Source organism: Calypte anna, chromosome 3 (assembly GCF_003957555.1).
Source record: "Calypte anna isolate BGI_N300 chromosome 3, bCalAnn1_v1.p, whole genome shotgun sequence".
NCBI lineage: Eukaryota > Metazoa > Chordata > Aves > Apodiformes > Trochilidae > Calypte > Calypte anna.
In genome coordinates, this window is record NC_044246.1 from 81,994,259 (window position 1) to 82,015,092 (window position 20,834).

Here is a 20,834-nt window from a genome sequence, read left to right on the forward strand (position 1 = left end):
CTAATTACAACTTTTTTTTTTTTATACCAAGCACACACACTGCAGAATGGTATGGGGATTGTCAAGTACAAACTTACAGAGCCCAACTCTTGATCCCATGACACTGAGAAAATAGAAACTTAGAGGTGTTTAAATTAGTGGGCTGTGACAAAATTCATCATGAGTGTTCAGTGAACTAGCTGAAGTAGAGTTTGAATCACTGATGACAATTTTCAAGAAATCACAGCAAGCAAGAAAGGATCAAAACCCTAGAAAAGTATAAATATCTTTTAAAAAATACTTTCTTCTATTTAAAAAATAGAAGATAAGGACTTAAAGCATTTTATACCTGTCAACCTGACTTTCACCCTTTGAAACCGAATGAAGTATTAAATAAAGAATTTGTAAATACCTGGAAAATTATGATGATATATATTAAAAAGCAGTCAAAATGGATTTGTCATTAAAAGAATCATATCAATTTGCACTACTCTCCTTCCCTGACAGGAGAATTGCTCTACCAAATAACTGGAAATAGCAAATACAATGGATCTTGACAATGATGAGCTTTTGTCACTGTGCCACACAGCATTTTCCTAGGTAAGCCCCAACACCTCATTCCAGGTAGTTAGCAAGCCAGCAGGGACACAATACTTGACAAACTGTTCTCAAAGTTCAAGAATTGATGGTTTGCTGTCAGTCTGGGAATATTTCTCTGGAGAAGAGCCTCAGATAAAGTCTTGGGGCAAGTGTTATTCCTTACATCCATTAACAGCCTGGGGGGTGGCACATGGGTGCACTGACACCCGTGGTGGTGGTGACATCAGGTTGGGTAAAGTGGCAAAAATGCTTTTGAAGGATGGAAACAGAACTAAAAACGGCTCTTGAAAATTGAAGCAGCCTGAAATTAACAAAATACAAGCCAGACAAACCTTTGAAAGCCAAAATCTAATGAGGGAATAAAGTTAAATATGGAACAGGAGTTGTCTTTGTAGGCAGAAAACAACGTGGGATACCACAAACTAAAAAGTCAACAATGTAACAAATGACATGAAGGGTAATTAGTCCACTTAGCCCTTACAAAGTGGTGGGTTTGGTATTGGGCACTGTAATCCAAGAATGATGGTGACAGTCCACTAGCAGGCAGACTGGGCAGCAAGGAGAATTGAGGAAATAGCAGCCAAGAGGAAAACTGGAGGAACAGGAACAGGGTCTACATGGCTTAGAAACAGAGCAGTAAATTGATAAATAAAGAGATCAAGGTAGAACATTATAGCAGCACTCCAAAACATTGGAAGCTGCTACAAAAGATTTGGTGGCCATTGTTCCACTCTGGCAACTTGAGGAAGGAGAAAGATCAGCAGAATTCAGGGCAGCAAATGAAGTTGGGCTTTATGAATCCATTGAAACAGGAGTGTGATGCATTGGAACCAGCTTTTTCAGAGGCTGTGCAATCTTCCCACCAGAAGTTCTGGTCTGACTTCTTTCGAAATAGCACATAGCAACTTTTTTTGTATTATTAATAAACATACTGAGGTTGTATGTAGACATCGGTGAGTTTGAAAGATCTGTTTAGTTTCCATAAGCCAAAAGTTGCTCAACCTCTAGTAATTCTACATCATTGCAGCTCCACATCACAGTGATTCAATGTTTCTGTAAACAGGGGCTGGGATGGCAACCGGATCAGACCTACATTTTTCCTTCCACAATGGTGGAATGTGTGTTTCGGATCTCTAAATGTAACATAATTTAATGTAGTTTTTCATATTTGAATAACATGCATAAATCACTGCAGAAAGAACTATCTCACTGTAAGAGAGCTACTAAACTGTGTGTCCTAGACAAAGGAAATATTTTTCAAGTGGTTTGCCTCAGGGGGGATTTAACAGAAGAGGAAGTTAATGCATTCCAGCAAGAATCTCCATCACTATAATACCAGTGGATTAATTGTAAGTAAAGCTAAAGCTGTGAGTGAGGAAAATTTGCAGCATAAGGAATGCTGATGAAAAGTGTGGGATGGTTGTTGAAGATAAATACATAATTTGAAATGAATTTTATTTTTAAATGGTTATATTTGTTCAGCATTTTGTTATTCCCATTACTAACTCTCAGATATAAGAATGAGTTTTTCATTTTGTCCGAGAAATCATTTTTAATCAAGAATTCATTACATTTCCATCTTTTCATTTCCACTGCAGTAGTTTCTTTCTCTGTGCAATGATTTTATCATTTGATTGCAATCAATATTGCTGTAACAGGCAGCATATGTAGTACATCATCAGTCAGAGAATGGTAAGGGATTACAGAGCATTTCTACTAACCATGGTTAAAATCCATCCCTCTACCTCCTCCTCCTGCCCTTTTCAGGCTGCACCTTTTTTCCTTCTATCGACACTGAGATTTGTATCACACTAAAGGTTTTCTGTATTCGTCTTCTGAAAAAAATCAATTACACACTTTTTTTTTTTAAAAAAAAAAGGTTTCTGAAAAACATACTCTCTAGAAGCATTTTTTATGCTTTCTTACAGTGAAGAGCTGTGTGCCACTACTAGGTAGTAAACTGATTAAAAAATAGCTAAATCACAGAGTGGGGAACACAGATCAACATGGAAAACAAAATCTTCTTTTAACTGACCTCACACCTACCAGCAAATTCTTCCTTTACTTCTTAGCAAGGTATTCACAGTTGTTAATTTAAATAAACTCTCTCCCAATGCTCTCAGAGTTGTTCACAAAAATTGCCATATCCTGATGCCCAATCCCTCTTTTTCTGTGCTTATGAAAAAGAACCAGCTCTTAAGCAAAATATTAAAAGAAAAAAAAAAAAAGTGTTTCTGTGAAATACCCCTAACTTAAATGTCTATCATGCCACAAGGGGAGGGGAATGAAAACGAGAAAACGAGACTGCAATGATGGGAAAACATATCCACCTCCAGGACACCCTTTCCTTCTTTTAATAATTTTTTTAAGTACAACTAGAATTCTGTTAGATTCTTTCAACAAGGATAAAAACATCGAGGATTAAGGCAATATACATTAAAGCACTGCATTAAGTCAGTGGGCATTGGGAAGTGAACAAAGGAAAATTATAAACAGAAAGAACACATGAAAAAAGAAAGACACAATTAATTACAGGTAATAGTATTGTGGTTTGTATCATATTATTTAAAATGAGAACACAACCACTCCTCTGCCTTTAAGGTAGCTCTGAAATGATTTTGTAAAATTCCCTTTTGAGAAAACAGTTCGACCTATGATCCAGGCTTCTTTTCAAATGTGCTGTTCTCCCTCAGAATCACAGAATTATCACAGTTGGAAAAGACCTTTAAGATCACCACATCCAACTGTCAACATCCTTCCAATAAAATAAAATATATAAACATAAGAATAAAAAATACACTTATCAATATTTGTATCACCGTGCCCACTAGAGCACATCCTGAAGTGCCTCATTTACAAAGTTTTTAAAGTCTTCTTTTTAAAACCTTCCTGGGCAGTCCTTTCCAATGCCTAACTACTTTCTCAGTAAAGAAATTCTTCCTCAGATCTAGTCTAAACCTTCCTCTGGAATCAAAAGTTTCTCAGCACAATCTGAAACTTCATGTTGCAAAACTCTCCTTTCCTCCCCTCAGCTCATGCAGAAGATGACCTACAGACCACATTCTGCATTGCTTGGTTTTTTTCTTGCTGAGGAAAAATTTAGACCACTTTGTTTACTGAGAAAAACGTAGACCTACAACAGTGACTTCGAGTATGGGTGAAAATGGCCACAGCCTTGACAGAAGCCAGCAATACCATTAAGAAAGAAGTGACTACATGGGATAAATTTTCTTCCCCTTTTCAGAGTTTATATTTCGTTTGCAATAATTTTTTGTGATCAGATCCCCTTGTGAAAATCTACAATTTTATTGTTTTCATAACCTTTCTTTTGTAATGTTGCAGAGGAACACATAAATGCCTTAGAAATAGGACTATTGTTTAATAAGATAGCTACGTCTGTTTCGACATATTCAGCAACCATTTAATACCATTTTTTCCTCACACAGTGCCACCCACTAGCTCGAAAAACTTCTGTCCTAACTGATGCTTATTTTAGTGTTTCTAGACAGAAGTCACACTTCTCTTCACCTTTCGTTTCACTAAGATAAAAGAAACACTTTTATTGTCCTCTCATAAAATATTCTCCATTTTACTGATCATCCTTTGAGTTATTCTCTATTTTCTGCACTGTGATATAATTTTTTCTGAATAATAGTGACAAGAATTGGACAAATTGTTTCAGATGAAATGAGACACACATTTTTTATCTGCAGTATCTAACAGAAATATCTAACCTGTGGTATCATTTTAGTAACTTTTTTTGTAGCTGGATCCTATTTTCAACTTCATCATCATCATCATCATCATTCATCATCAACTAATACAATAAGCACTTTCTAGCTACAGTCACTTCCAACTAAAGAGGTCTTCCTTCCCAGCAGAAAATACTCCTATTGGTTTTCTTCCATGTTGTATTATTAAAATTAATCCATTATATTGTTCAGATTCTCAAGGTCATCCAGTCTTGTTCCCTCTCACATTGGAAGTGTCTCGCTATTTTGTGCCATCAGCACATTTTATTATTGCAGCTCATGGTTTTTTACCTACATCATTAATGGAAATGTCTGGCTGAATGAAGATCTGATGTTTCAGATGGGTATGTGATAGGTTTTTTGCTTTCATCTCAAATGTGGAAACATTGGTTCTATATCTTCTTTCTTGCTAGCCCCTGGCTTTAATTTCTTTGTAAGGAAACTCAGCTGGGCTTCTAACAATTCTCACTTTATTCTTACCCTTCTTAATTTTTTTCAAGCAATTATTGTGTTCCTTTCAAGGTTTTGATTGTTCCTAATAGCCTTTTTGAAGAGGTTATTTATCCAGCTGGGGCTGACCATCCCACTTGTTTGAGATATGAATTCCAGACACTTTTTTGCAGTCTTGACAGATGCAAAACCTTGTCCATATCCAAGTCCTTGACCACCTAGATGCAGTTGTTATCACTAACTCATTCTCTTAATCTCTCGAAGTTTGACCTTGAAGTTAAAAACTTTAGTTATGAACCTGTTTTTCCTCCAAGCATTTCCCAATCATCTTACAAAAACTACTTCTCTTCAGACTTGAACCCAAACATCTCTATCATGTCTTCATGCTCTCTAAAAGAAGCCCTTTGCCACATTTCCCCAGTACTGACTCAAACCAGTTCTACTTTATCTTTCCTATTGCTGTTTCTTTCTTTAGTATTATCACACTGCAAATTCTAATCCTCCACCAATCCACAAACATTGCCTCTCAAACTGCATGACTGTCTTAGTATTTATGTGTTCTTGTCCTAATTTCTATTGCCATCAAGAGTAAGAGAGCAGGGAGGAGTACCTGGATTCCAAAGTAATTTTTGATGATGAGGAATCTTTACTGGCACAGCCCTTATCCTAAATCTTTATTTCTAACATACTCCAGTAACAAGCCTGTCAATTCCTCTTAACAAGAAATTCCATCTTTTTACTGGTGTAAAATTCAGGTTCTCAAATTGTTTTGATGGATCATTTGGGGTTTTTTTCCCCTCTCATGGGAATTATTGTCCTTCCCCATAGACATAACTTCCCCATCTGCTTCTTTCTTCTCTGTATTTTCCAATACAGCAAATGCCTTCCCTTACCATGTTTCCCCTGAGGTACTAAGCTTCCTCTCTCTTACACTCAAATTCCTTCACTGTTGTGAACACTGTTGTGTTCACTCCTCCAAGTCCAAGGAGAAAACTGAAATTCTGTCTTTTCTGTGCAATCTCTTTCTCTCGTGTCAGGCACCAGATCTTCTCTTCTATCAGCTCTACCTATCACAGTGTAGTTTCTGCTAGGATTCCAAGCCAGGATGAATACCACAGCTCTGTATTTGGCTGTGCCCAGCAGTTTTTACCTCTTCCTCAGGCCACCACCACGTTTGCCTCAGACAACATGTTCTCACTGTTGTCAAACAAGAAAAAAACTCCTCCCTTACTCACTGCTGTTTGTGTCCATTCCTTCTACTTATTACTTCTTTTCTAGAGCTCTTAGGTGTAAGATTAGCAATTAACTACCTACAAATCATAATTAAAGACCTAGGCCTGGAGACCTAAGTGCAAGTGCACGACAGCAGGACAGGCTCCTTTTCACATGAACCAGATGGGAACAAAATAAAGAACCCTGAGCCAGCAATGTGCCCTTGTGGCCAAGAAAGCCAATGGCATCCTGGGGGTATCAGAAGGTGTGTGGTTAGTAGGTCCAGAGAGGTTCTCCTCACCCTCTACCGCTGCATCTGCTGAGGCTGCATCTGGAATATTACATTCAGTTCTGGGCCCCTCAGTTCAAGAAGGACCAGAAGGAACTGCCTGAGAGAGTCCAGCACAGAGCCACAAAGATGATGAAGGGAGGAAAGGCTGAGAGCTGTGTCTCTTCAACTTGGAAGAGACTGAGGGACAACCTGAATTAATATTTACAAATATGGTAAGGGTAAGTGTCAGAAGGATGGAGCCAGGCTCTTCTCAGTGATGTCCAGTGACAGGACAAAGGGTAATGGGTGCAAGCCAGGCCATAGGAGGTTCCGTGTAAACAGAGGAAAAAGGTTTTACACCATGAGAGTGACAGAGCACTGGAAAAGGCTTCCCCGGGGAGGTTGTGGAGTCTCCTTCTCTGGAGACATTGAAAACCCTCCTGTATATATTCCTGTGTGACCTACACCTGGTGATCCTGCCCTGGCAGGGGGGTTGAACTCTCTGATCTCTTGAGGTCCCTTCCAGCCCCTAATATTCCATGATTCTGTGAACCCTTGCCCTACCATCTCTGAGTGCAAATCTTATGCATGAGCAAGAAACTCGTGCTTCGTATTTCTCCCTCCTTCCTGACCTGGACTCAATTCAGAAAACCCTCCAGGCAAGGAGGAAACAAGACAGCAAGCTAAAACAAGGGCAGACTATTAATATGAATTTGGCTAATGTGGTTTACCTTTAAGTGAAAATAATTATAAATAGCGCAATACTGAGTTACCCAGAGGAGAAGATATTTTAGCTGCTACAAATAAATTAAGTGATTGAGAAAGAATAAATAGGTCTTTGTGCAGATGTTTCTAGTATTTGCATCACTCACTGGTACTGGTGTTATAGGCAGTTTGGTGGTAAGGAATACATGTGTAACAGTACAATTTTTCTCATACTACATTAAGCCTTAAGTGAGAAAGCCAAAAGTTTTCTCTGCTTCTGCTTGGGACAGAATAGGCTTTAATGTACAGTACGAATCAGAAACTTTGAAAGTTTCAGGCTTACACTGGCAGATAAGGTATATATTTAGCTGTTCGTGTTGGAAACTAGAAATGTACTACTTTGAGTCTACTGTTATGGCCCAAAAAGCTGTCATTTTTGGACCAGATTCCCACTCCTGTTGTGAAGATTTTGCATATCCCAGACTCTCACTGTGAACGTCTACAACTGCAAACTAATGTTTCTGCAATCTCAGAGAAAACTTCTTTCCTCCAAGCTCCAATTTAGTGTTCATTTCATCATATGCCTCAGCTTTCAACTGTATGCAAGAAGAAAGTAGTGCTACTTCTCCCTGGTGAGAAAAAAAACCAAACCAAACCAAACCAAAAACAACAAACCCCCCCCCCACAAAAAAAACACAACCAAAAAAACCTGCAACCCCCCCCCCCAATAATCAAATCAATGGTCATACAAGATACTATAAGGGGTGTAGGATATTGTATCAAACCTGGGCTGACGAAGACTACTAAGGAATGTGCAGCCCCAGTCTCCTTCATACAAAAAACTGTTATACTTGATTTAATTTAGTGCCAAAAAAAGGGCTTTCCTTGCTTGCCAGGTGATGTGAAATGCCCAGCTCAACACAGTGCACTTTCTCTCACTACTGGCTGACTAAGAGAAATGATCCAGTCTTGACAGACTGTGCTTTCCCTGCAGTAACACATTTTCTCCTCACTTCCTTAATTAACAGTTGCATTGCAAGAGTGTGAAGGCACCAACCTGTGTCAACCTATACAGTCTAGAAGACTGTGAAACATCTATCCATGCCAACTCAGTGGCCAGCAGGTCCATCTTTTTTTCCTCATCAGATTCAATGTTTCAGTCCAATACAGGTCAAAGAACAACAAAGCCCTCTGGAAACTCCAGATCTCAATTGCTTCATCTGAAGAGCAAAGCTGTACTTCTCACTTCCAGTTACACCAAAAGCAGAATGATGCAGATAGAAGAAGACAACTCAGAGGAATTCTTGAAACTAATACACCCCATTGCTTCCCACTGGGGAAGAAAGAGGTAATGAGATCCAGCACAACTCCAGCAGTATTGACCATAGGTGGCCCAGCAGAGACTGGAGACACAGAGCACCCTCAGACAGAAGCAGGGAGGAAATAATCCATTCAGGACCCTGCTGAGAATTGCAGCCCTGCTCCATGCAACTGTGTTCAGTTTGCAGTCCCTCACTACAAGAAAAACATTTGAGGTGCTGGAGAATCTCCCAAGGAAAACAGAGGTGATGAAGGGTGTCTGAGCACCAGTGTTACAAGGAGTATGTGAGGGAACTGAGGTTGTTCAGTCTGGAGTAGGCTGAGGGGAGACCTCACTGCTCACAACAAACCTAGGAGGTCGTAGTGTGGTGGGTGTTGGTGTCTTCTCCCTAGTAACAAGTGATGGAAATGGCCTCAAGTTGTGCCAGGAAAGGTTTAGACTGGATCTTAGGAAAAACATAGAATCATAGAATTGGCTGGGTTGGAAGGGACCTCAGAGATCATCAAGTCCAACCTTTGATCCACTACTGCTGCAGTTACCAGACCATGGCACTGAGTGCCACATCCAGTCTCTTTTTAAATATCTCCAGGGATGGAGAATCCACCACTTCCCTGGGCAGCCCATTCCAATGTCTGATCACCCTCTCTGTAAAGAAATCCTTTCTAATATCCAACCCAAAACTCCCCCGGCACAACTTGAGACCGTGCCCTCTTGTCTTGCTGAGAGTTGCCTGGGAAGAGACCAACCCTCACCTGGCTACATCGTCCTTTCAGGTAGTTGTAGAGAGTGATGAGGTCTCCTCGGAGCCTCCTCTTCTCCAGGCTTCATCTTCACCTAAAGGGTTGTTAGGCACTGGAGCAGGCTGCCCAGGGAAGTGGAAGAGCCCTTGTCCCTTGGAGGTACTTAAAAGATGTGCAGACGTAACACTCAGGGCCATGGTTTAGCCGCAGACCTGGCAGTGCTGGGTAAGCAGTTGGGACTCGAAGATCTTGAAGGCTTTTTTCAGCCAAACCAATTCTCAGCTTCAGCCAATGCCCAAAGGACACTCAGCGGCAGCTCTGCTTCGAGCAGCTCCCACACAGACGCGTCAAAGCCCTCCCAGCTCAAGGGCTGGCGGCGAGGCGACCCCTGAGGAAGCCCCGTTCGCAGCAGCCCCCGCGGAGGCGCGGCCACCCCACCCCACCCCGCCCCGCCCCGCCCCGCCGTCCCCGCCCTTTGCCGCCATTTCCCGCCATCTCCCGCCAAAACCCGTCGGCGGGAGGGCGGGAAGGGGCCGTCACGTGGCAGCGCGGCGAAGGGGCGCGTGGCGCGGCGTCACGTGACGCGCGGAGGCCCCTCCCTGCGCCGCGGGGGGACGGGGAGCGCGCGCGCGGGCGCGTCCCAGCCTTCCACCCTCCTCCTCCTCCTCCTCCTCCTCTTCCTCCTCCTCCTCCTCCTTCTTTCCCCTCCCCCTTCCTCCCCCCCCCCACCCCCCCCGCGCTCTCCTCTGGCACGTGACCCCTCCCCGGAACGTGGCATTGTGTAATCACGTGACCTGGAAACGGCGCGGGGGGGACGGAGGGGGGGGGCGCTAGGACGCGGAGGCAGAGACCGGGGAAGAGGGGGGTTGGGGGGGGGCTGCGTACGCGACGGAGCGGGGTGCGAAGATGGCGGACGAGGAGGCCGAGCAGGAGAGCGGTAGCCAAGGTGGCGACCTCCTGGAGCTGCGGCGCCTACGGGAGCGACTGGTGGAGCTAGAGACGGGGCTGCGGGAGAGCCCCGAGCCGGCGGTGCAGGCAGCCACCGAGTACTGCAAGCAGCTCTGTCAGGTCAGGCCGCCTCTTCCCTTCCCGTCCTTCCCTGCCCCCGCCCGCGCTCTCCCCTCCTCCCCCGCGGGGTGTGTGTATATGTGCTTGTGCCCGGGCGAGAAGGAGCGTGGGGGGCCGGGCGGGAGCAGCGCCGCCCCCGCCGGCTTGCCGCGGGGAGAGCCGCCGCCGGCGGCCCGGTAGCGGCGCTGGGTCCGGGCGGGGTGGTGGGGGTGCTGGGACTCGGTGCTTCGGGCCGGGCGCCGCGGGGCGATTGACGCCGCCGCCGCTCATTGTGGGCTGAGATGGAGCGGCCCGCCCCCCCCCCCCCTCCCTCCTGTACCGGGAGCCGCTCCGGCCTGTCCTGTAATCCCCCGCCTCTCCTCTCCTCCTCCCCTCCCCGGCGGCCGCCCCGGTTCTCGCGGTCTCTAGGCCCCTTTGTTGTGCTCTGCGGCTCGGCTTATCGAAGGCCCTTTGTTCCTGGCGGTGGCGGACCGAGGCTCCCCCCTCCCCGTACCCTTCCCTCCCGCACGCCTCCTCCCCTGAAGGAGAAGCGCGGGGCGAAGGGAGGGAAGCGGCGGTCCGGGAGATGGGGGCTCCGCTTCTCCGTTAAGAGGCCGGGGAGGAGCTGAAACTCTGTCCTGAGTCCTGTCTGCGGGAGGCTTATCTGTGCCCGAGTGCTTCCCCCTGATCCCTTCCCTGCCTCGCACCCTGGAGGGATAAAGGAGTTCTGGCCATCCTGGGAAAGAGAAAGCGGTGGAGTGTTGGGGCACCAAACAAAGTCGCCCGTGATGGTGACGGCTCTGTGGGGCTGCGATGCTGCGCTCCGTTTTCTCGCCCTGTCAAGGGAGTGCAGTCCCACCTCAGCAGAGAGGGCCCCTGAGCTGGCACTGCTTGAAGCACCATTGTGTGTGTGACTGTTTCGGCTTTGGCTGCCGCCGGGAAAAGGCCTGGGTCCCCAGTGCTTGGGCTGGTCCCGAAGCAGGGATGTTTGCAGGTGTTTCTTCTGAACTGGTGACCCTGCTGAGTATCCCTTTCTCAACAAACTTTGTGGTGCTGGCTTCTACGGTTAAAACAAATCGCTCCGGTTTAGTCACGTATGTGTGTCTGTAGCTTGCCCTGATTTCTCTTAGATGTCCTTTCTCGGCATTACATGTGACAAATGTATAAAACAAGTTCTTAAATATTTTAGGCCACACAGATTCACGGAAAACACTACTTCTGGAGCTTTACTATGGGTTTAATGGTTTATCTGATAAAAGTAGTAATGTTTGTTTACACGCTTCTGTCACCATTCACAGAATGTAGGCAAATAAGGTGGAAGAGATAAAAGTGAATTTACATGGTGGGTTTGGAATAATGGAATTGTGTTGTTTAGAAAAGACCCTGGAGATACCTTTTTTCTTAAAGAGTCGATTCTTGGTGGTAGCCATTGTAGCATGCTAATTTGCACATCTGTCGCTTCTGTATTAACCTGGCCTCTGCTTTTTGTTAGCCAGGGAAATTTGCTACTAAATATTTTAAGCATGTTTCTTTCTCATATTTTATTTGACATATACGTGAGTCATATTTCAGGTTCTTTTTCTGTGGTCAAAATTTATCATATTGTATTTGGATAGAATGTCTGCGTAGACGCACAGAAACAAGGTTGGTTATGTTGGTTCAGATCACAGTGTTCTCAGTCTATTTAATCTGTGTGCCTGCTTTATTAAATTCATACATTGGGAGGTGGAAATCTGGATTTTCTGGATCCAGCTCAACTTCCAACTTGTGAATGAGCTGTTCATTGCATTGAAGTAGTTGGATAGGTGGGAATGAAGATACCATCCTTGATACCAGAGTAGATTACTGGTGTATGAAATGTATTTATCAATGAAATTATTCTTGTGTGTGCTTAGTGACTTCAGTAGTTGGGTGACTGATTTGAAGTTTAACAGTATTTTGATTTTAATGGCTTTTGCAGAAGTCCATTGTAAGGCCCAAGTTTACCAGTTTTCTTATACATACACCCTGTAAAAACAGGTCTCACTGAACAAAACACTTGCGAAGTAACTGACTTAGATAAAAATCCATGATTTTTTTTTTGTCCCTTTCTGTCCCTTCTATACGAAGATTCCTAGGAAAGCTGAATCATAGAATCATAGAGCCATAGAATGTTAGGGGTTGGAAGGGACCTCTAGAGATCATCTAGCCCAAGCCCCCTACCAAAGCAGGATATAAACTAGGGCAGGCTACTCAGAAATGCATCCAGGTGGGTTTTGAAAGTCTCCAGAGAAGGAGACTCCACAACCTCTCCGAGCAGCCTGTTCCAGTGCTCCATCACCCTTGCAGTAAAGAAGTTTTTCCTCGTGTATCTGTTTCTTCAGGCTGAAGTGTAACACTGAGAGCTGAGCCATGCCATTTAATACTGAAAGAGCCTACTTTTCAGATTTGAAACTGAGGTCTAAATAGATGCTTAATATACTAAAAAGTACTGTTGCTGGGTGATTATCTATTATACTGGTTCAACAGAGATTTTAAAAAATCTGTTCACCTTTGCTGATGGTGCCAGAATACCTCCTCAACCTCTTCTGCATTTAATCCTCTATTTGGGCTAACATGAAATAGTATTCATTATGCAAGTACTAGATTTAGCTACTTAGCTTGCTCTGCATGGCAGAGGCTATAGAAAATGCATGTAATAGTAAAAGCTATCTCAGAAACCACTTTTAAATAACAATTTAAAAGCATCTGTCATTATTTCAAGAATAAAGTCATTGAATATATGTGCATGAAAGAATAATTTGACCGGTCATACATACAAAATTTAGTCTTAATTATATCTTAAGTCTGTAAGTGCATTGCTGAAGAAATATTCCAGCATTTATCTTTGTATGATTTCACCTGCCTTTTTTCCCCTGTGTTTAGTTTCTAGGCATGAAATAACTACAGAGAACTTGGCAAGTGTTGTGTCCTTATTTTATTTTGCCATGTAGTGACTCTAGAGCCCAGCAACCACACAGCTTGTTCCCATAAATTAACTTTTTTTTTTTTTTTTAAATTAAGTGGGTAGCATAATGTTTGAGAAATAAGTGTATTTTCATACTAAAGGAAGCTAAAGAATGTGCAGTAGAGCATTGAAAGATCCTAAGGTTGAAAGATGAATAAGGGTTTTAAGAATTCTACTTTCATTAAACAAAGTGGGAGTTGTACAGCCAAATACCTTATCTGGTTTTGAGAAACACTAATTTGAACTATTTCAAACAGTGCAGTACAACTGTGATAAACACAGAACAACAAGACCCCTTGTACCTTGATGGAATATAGTATTAGAGAACTGTTTTCTTCTCTTGTAAGAATAAAGTTTACTTTGATGTATTTTATATGCAGCATGTCATTAACTATGAATATTTTCACATTTTGCTGCTGATTGCACTGTGAAATGATGCAATTGTTCTTATATTTTAAGCAGATTATAGACTGGACCTTAGCTCTATATCATTCCTATGTGAATGTAGCCTTGCTCTTCACTGTCAGCATGCATTATTTTTGTTGTATGGAAATTCACATCCATACACATATACCTAAAATGACTTTTTAATTATGATTCATGCTCTTTTGTTGTAATTTGGTAATTAGCAAATCCATGACAAACTTACGTTGTCAAAAACAATAGGCTTGTAGACTGGGCAGGCAAAACAAATATCCTCAGCTGTGGTGGCTTGACACTGAAAGTGTGAATTCTGCAAGGATAGAGTGGTCCAAAGAAAGATTGCTGCTCCTGTCACCATGTGGTGGCTGATGAGATTCTTTACAAACTTTGCTCTGAAAGTGATCTGTTGGTTGTATTCAGTTACAGAAAACCAAAATACTTGGTTTTGTCTGGGGTTTTTTTGGTATTTTTTGTTTGGGTTTGTTTGGTTGGTTGGTTGATTTTTTGTTTTGGTTTGGTTTTGTTTGGGTTTTTTTTCCTGAGAGCTAGATGAATGATGCTGATGGGTTTATTAGAGCTCTTCACTGTGGGCTTTATTCCCTTCCAGTTGGTCACTAACCTTTATTTTCTTCAGTAACAAATTGCAGGCTGGTAACAGATTTTTTTTTGTAGTTAGCTAGTTGTGAAATATTTGTGGTACCTCTACTTATCCTGGCTATTTTTCTGTAGATAGAATAGTTCTGTACATAGAATGGTTTGGTTGGAAGGGACCTTAAAGATCATCTAAAGTTCCAAGCCTCCTGCCTTGGGCAGGGACACATTTCACTGGACCAGGTTGCTCAAAGCCCCATCTAACCTGACCAACTTATACAACAATTCCAGGCAGGGACCATGTTTCATTTTGAGTTTATTAGTCTTCTCTCCACTGTTATTTTTGAATTTTCTTTCCGAGTCTGCTTTCAAGGGGTTTGTTGTTGTTGTTGTTGGTTTTTGTTTTGGTTTCGTTTTCTCTTGCCATACTTTGTCATATAAATTCTCCCAAACCATAGGGTGATCAGTACTGTTTTACTAACACAGAGGTTGTCAACATATAATGAATCCAAAACACTTGGACTGTTGTGCTGTCCTTCTTCACCAACTTTGCCTGTATGTTTTTGTCTCATCTAGTTGTCTTGTCATGTCTGCTGTTTATGACAAAAATCTTGTGTTAAAATATGTTAAAAAGTGTGCTTAGCTGTCAGTAGACACATTAAAGCCCTTCTAGGTTATGCACGTTTACTCAATATTAACTAGGATCTTCTTAACACTGGCAGCAAAAGTGTTAATGCTGATGGAAAAGTGGGGGGGGCTGAAGATTTTTAACTGTTTAAAACTAACCAGAACTTCTTTCAAAAGCCCCCATCTTGTTCTTAACTGATGTGATTGCAGAGGGCTTTCTTCCTACTGGTTTAAACTGATCTTTATTGTGTGTTCAGGTATTCCTGAAGTATCAGTTGGAGAACATGAGCCTATTGGTCCTACCTTACAGTCCTTCTTTTTTTCCTATGTGCTGACAAGCAAAGAGTAGATCTTGGTAATGTTGGGAAATAGATACTGTACTAATCCAAATAGAAGATGTCTTTACTAAAGCAAACTAACTAAAAAACATAGCTCTACCTAAGTAGTTTTTTCTGTTACATGCCTGTAATCAATATACAATAAAGTTAAGAAATTTCTCAGTAATAATTTGTTTCTTTTGGAGGTTAGTCTTTTTCCTCTTACACCTCACTGCAGTTTGCTTTCATTTTTTACACCTTGCAGACTTTACAACTTTCTGGTGCTGTCAGCCTCTTCACTCTTCCCTTTTAGTGTCTGTATTCTCTGCTTCTCTTCAGACTCTAGATGATAGAAATAATAATCAGTTCTGTCCAAAGATTTTGGAATAAAGCCTTTCTCAAACCTTTTAGCTACAACTTCTGGATTTATCAAACCTAGTCTGTCTTTATCCAGTAAAAAAAAAAAGTGTTTCAGTAGGCTTCTTAATTTTTTCCTGTAGAGTTAGGATATGATCTCTTGCCAAGAGTCTTTTTGTGAATAAATACCTCAGCAGTCTTTGAAGGACTTCCTGGCTATTTTGTCAAGCACCTGCAGTTGGGAGGGCCTTCCTCCTGATGTGACTGCAAGATTGCTATTCACTTGCTTGTGGAAAATACCAGCGAAAGAAACATCAAGTACCGTTTTTATACAACTAGAAGACATTTCCCCTTTTTCTTGATACCATACCTGGTCTCTTGCACCAGACAGCATTCATCAAACTCTTCATTGAGTGCAAGTGAACAATATACCCTTGATTTTTGTTTCGCTCAACAGCTAATAGTGATTTTACATAATACAGTCACAAATGGTGACTGTGAAATGTTAATGTTGATAAGGTTACTATTTTTTGAGCTTTCAGTTTAATGATTTCCTGTGTAACCAGGTCTCTCTCTTTGTTTGACTGTACAAATTCTACAACTTCTATAAGCAAAAAGCGTTTTATTTTGAGTCCAGTGAGTGATTTCTACACTGAACTAACCTCTGAAAGCTTCTGTTCTGATGTTTCTGCCTGTGCCTCTACCACACTGTGTTTCTTTGTGGTCTCACAGTTGCTAGTTTTTTCTATATGTTTCCATGAGTGTAAGATTTCAATCATATCTTCTAAATCTGTTCCATTTTGCTTTGGCATTTGTGGTCTCTGGATGATCTGCTATTCAGGGAGAGATGTAGAGCTGCCAGAAATCACAAGGAATGCTCACAACTATAGTACACCATTCAGATTCCCACGTGCTTGAAGAAAAACAACTGTCAACACTGTGTCATCTCATGCAAACTTGGAGCTGCCTCAGGCATTTCTGTGCTTATTCATTACTTTAAGACCTTCCATGTCAGTCATACTATCTTATTGACCTGGGGGGTGGGATAAAAATCACACTCCCTAACTTTTTAAGTAAGCGTAACCAATGAACATAATTGTTCTAGGCTGTGTCTTCAATAGTGGCATCGAGCTTCAGCATCATGCCAGTTTGGAGCTGGTCTTCATTAGAACTTCTGAGCTCTGTGTTCTAAGTTTTCAGTAATATCCATTTTCCTGTATGAAAGTAAGTGTATGTGACTAAAACAGTTAATTTTTTTCTACTTGTGTATCTCTCTGAAATAAAAATCTCATTGATTTGCTTTTCTGTTCATACTGATATCTGAGATTTCTGCCATGATTTTCATTGCCTTTTTTCTTTCCCTGATAAGGCAACAAGTTCAGCATGCATTTAGTTCATGAGCTCATGTCTTACCAAATGTAATGATCTTGTAAAATGTAGATTTATATAGTTTATTAAATTGTTTCCATGTTACATACTAGGTTACTTGGACAACCGAAAGTACTGCAGTTAGTTTTAGATGTGTTTTCCTTATAATCTGCTTGTGAAAAAAGCCAAATCTTTAATAACATCATTTTAATGTTCCTGTTCTGCCCATCCTGGGCAGATGAGGGGAATCTTGAACTCATTTTGGTGACAGTTCTGTTTTGAAGGTCTGCTATAGTACAAACGTTTTCATTTGTGTAAATTGACATCTATGTAAAAGGAATCACATTTTTTATTTTTAAATTTAACGAGTATTAAAAAACTCCTTAAATATAGGTAGACAGTTAAGAAAGAACAGTTAGAACAATATTGTGGTTTAGTTTTGAAAATTTCCCTTCTGAGTTAGTTGGGTTTGGCAGTATTTTCTCCATATGGAACATGTATCTGGAAGGGAACTTAGTCAGCTAGACCCCGATTCCAAAGCAGGATTAATTATTGGTAAGCTATAGTTACAAATGCTATAGTTAAACAAACCTGTTCTCATATTTTTCCAGTAAGAAAGATTCCAAGAAAATTCCCTGGATAATACATTTTAGCATAGTTATCTTTGTCTTTAAACATTGTGGGCTTTTTTCCTCTTACAGTTTAACTTGATCTCTAATCTTTAGTTGCAATTTAAGATAACTGTGATTTATCCTATCTCATGTAGATATGGAAAGTAGTATATTACTTTTCTGTTGGAAGCACCTCTTAGGTTTTCAAGGCGATTTTCAGTCTTTCTCCAGTTTCTACTTTTGTGAATAGAGATTTTGTAGTCCTTGATTTGAATGTTTTTTCCTATTTCTTTTTTGCTTTGTTACCATATGCTTAGAAGCTATGTGGTTTTGAAGTACTTACCTGCATGCAAGGCAGCAATCTAGTAAGAATTCAGTAAGAAGGTGACAGCCCGTGTAAGACTTAGGATTTAAGTACTTACTCTGTAAGATACACTGTTTATCCTTTTAAGTACAGTCTAGAGAAGAGCAATGGTCCCCAAAAGCGTAACAAATTAAGGTAGTTAAGGAGATGACAAAATATAAATGAAGGTATTAAAATTAATAAAACATGAGAATCTTTATAAAAGATCACCTTTTTATGTAAGATGCTGCATATGATACTAAGATCTATCATTGCACTTGGTTACTGTGGGAGAGAAAGAAACCTTGCAGTTTGGCAAATAGATGCTTAGTTTCATAGTTACCCTAATGCACAATTTTTCCTGGGTTAGTTTCTTAATACTGAAGTTATTCAGAAAAGTACTGTTTCTCTGGTATACTTCTAGCCAAAAATTAATACTGAAAACCTATGAAGTATGGTTACAGTTAGTCTTTCTCCATAATATCCTTGATTCTCACTGCTATTCCCAGTCTGTTAGCCATGAGAAAAAAAGTCTGAAGACCTTACTGTAGACTTTAATTTACCCATTTACTAAGTTTAGTGTAAACAATAGCTCTAGATCTATGCTATCATAACAAAACATACTAGATACTTTCTATATTGGTGTGTATATTTCTTCCTTTACCTTTTTCCACAAATCCAGACTTTTTTCCCTACTGTGGATAATGTGTATCAATAATACCTGAATAATTGCAGTTATTGCAGATTCACTGTTTAAAAAACATGGAATACTGGCTATGGAGAACATCTTTACTATGCAGGATTGTAAATTGAGTGTATTAAGTTCAGTAGGGCATCTCATTTTATTAAAATACCCACTTTATGGGTCTGTTTCTTGTTAAGGAAGCTATATATCTATTTGAATGTTCAGTCTGTTTTCTATGCCTAGGTTTGTTGGGGTTTTTCTAATTATTATTATTTCATTAGTGAATACCTCAAATCCTAGATCTTCAGAGAAGGCAGCAAAAAAAAAAGAGGTGCTCTTCTAGTGAGTCTTTGCTTACATTGTCACTAATAATTGGGGAATTTAATCTGGCCTTTCCCATTTACTCTGCCACTTGAATGTCATGTTTACCCCAGGCTTTATGCAAACATACTGTATATTTTACCTGATTTCCACATAAAACTTCCCTAAACTAGGAATCAAACTGGAACTGCTAGGAAACGTTAACCTACTGTTTCTTCAGTGTGATGCATTACTTGAACTGAAACACAAGCCAAAGAAAGTATTTGAAATTGATTTCAGTATGGAGGATATCTTTAAGAAACAGTGCTCCAGGCATTGGTGTCTCTCTAACAAAGTGATGTTTAACAAAAGATTTTTGTTACCATTGTTTTTTATGACTTTAATACAAATCTTCAAGCAGTTACTCTACAGTGTGAATTATTCTTTAGTATTCATGAAGAAAACTAGCATGGCATTCTTATACCATCAGCTTTCCTAAAATGATGATGTACAACAACTTGCATATCTAAATTTAAATCAAATGTAAACAATATGACTTGAAGCTATCTTTTGAAATAGTACTCCCCATTTCATTAAGCCTGTGCTTGTGCATGTAAGACTTTAATGTCTCTTGTTTTAAGAAATATGCAGGTGTGGGATTTAGGTGTAGAATTTTTTTTCCCTATTTGTCTTTACAAATATGCATTAAAGAGAACACAGAGGTATTATTTCTGGGATCTTTTATTTGTTAGGGTGAACTGCACAGTTAATCTAACAACACAGTACTTGGCATAACAAATACATCCAGAAAGAAGATAAATGTAATATCAAAAAGGCAGTGGAGCTTTATAAAATTATTATCTGAAAACAGGCCTGATCAAATAGGAAGCTGGACTAGCAAAAGCTATGAGTCTGTAGTTTTTGGTAAGAGCAGTTTTATAAAATTTCTTCATCATCTCTTCTGTAACTGTTGAGCAGTCTTCTGGTATGTAGTATTTCTGGCTTCATGATTCCCTGTAAAGTAAATGAATCTTTCATCTGAGAATCAGAAAAATCTTGTGCAAACTGATGTAGTTCTCATGGGTTTATTTTGTTAATTATTCTGAGTTAGTCACATAATTCTTTGTCCTGATTCTTTGGGACTGATTTACATGGACAAATTCTACCAAACCTCCATCCAGTTTCAGATACTGACTTCTAGTATTCATGTTCTCCTAACTCTTGGATAAATACATTTATTGCTTTGAGACTTACCTCCCTGGAGTAAACCTCTGTAGCATTTCTTTTGGGATAAAGACCAGTCTTTATTTCCTAAATCTCTGTTGTCTTTTAGGCTGAATATAGCAATTCAGAGGTTTGGTATGAGCTGACAGCAAATAGTATTGCTTTCTCACTCTTCTGTGTAAGAACAGCATTTGGTAGGACTTATTTTATTTTCTCTTATTTAGAAAGATGGAGATAATATATTTTGGTGAATAGGTAAATACTGTTTAATATTTGTATATCTAATGCACTGAATACTTTTTTGATGGATTCAGTACTCAGGCATTCAGTCAAGTTACCAGTAAGGAGTTCCTTAGTCTTCATGATTCCTAGTGGTCTCAGAAACTTTTGACAATACACCTTACATTTGTATGTTTATAACAGAATGTATACAAGGGTGACAACAAGAAGAGATTAAATGTTCAGAATCACAAAGATAAAATCTGAACTTCATTTTTACTTTAATCATTGGAGTATAGCTCTTACAAAGGGAATAGCTGGGATAAAAAGTAACTTCTGAATATAAATCCATAATAATGAAGGCATTAAAACTTACCTATCCCAATTCTACAGATATGGAACTTGCATAGTGTCCTAGCTGAAACTGGCACGTAAATGGAATCTTGCTTTTTGATACCCTGCCAGACTTCATGAACTTCATCAGTGTGATGACAGGAGCTGCAAGTTCTGCTTAGGGTTGCTAACATGTTCAGGAGAAGGTATAATCTTGCCTCTTCTCCTTCCTCATATGGGGACACAATGTCAGTACCTTGACACTGGTTAAATGGCAAGTATGGTTATTAGACTGTGTGCATCAGGTAGACATTGCCTCGTTCTTTCACAGGAAAAGTACATCAAGTGGAAGCATCCTTAGGGATGCCTGTTT

General features: G+C 40.5%; 1 protein-coding gene across 1 annotated transcript in view; it reads left to right on the forward strand.

Moving 5' to 3' along the window:
• Positions 1 to 9,936: 9,936 nt before the first annotated feature.
• The window catches only part of ZNF292 (zinc finger protein 292), a 52,623-nt gene continuing 41,725 nt past the window's right edge, over positions 9,937 to 20,834 (forward strand). Inside the window, exon 1 of the mRNA XM_030447331.1 lies at positions 9,937 to 10,098. Within this exon, the coding sequence (XP_030303191.1) occupies positions 9,937 to 10,098 (162 nt within the window). The remainder of the gene's footprint in view (positions 10,099 to 20,834) is intronic.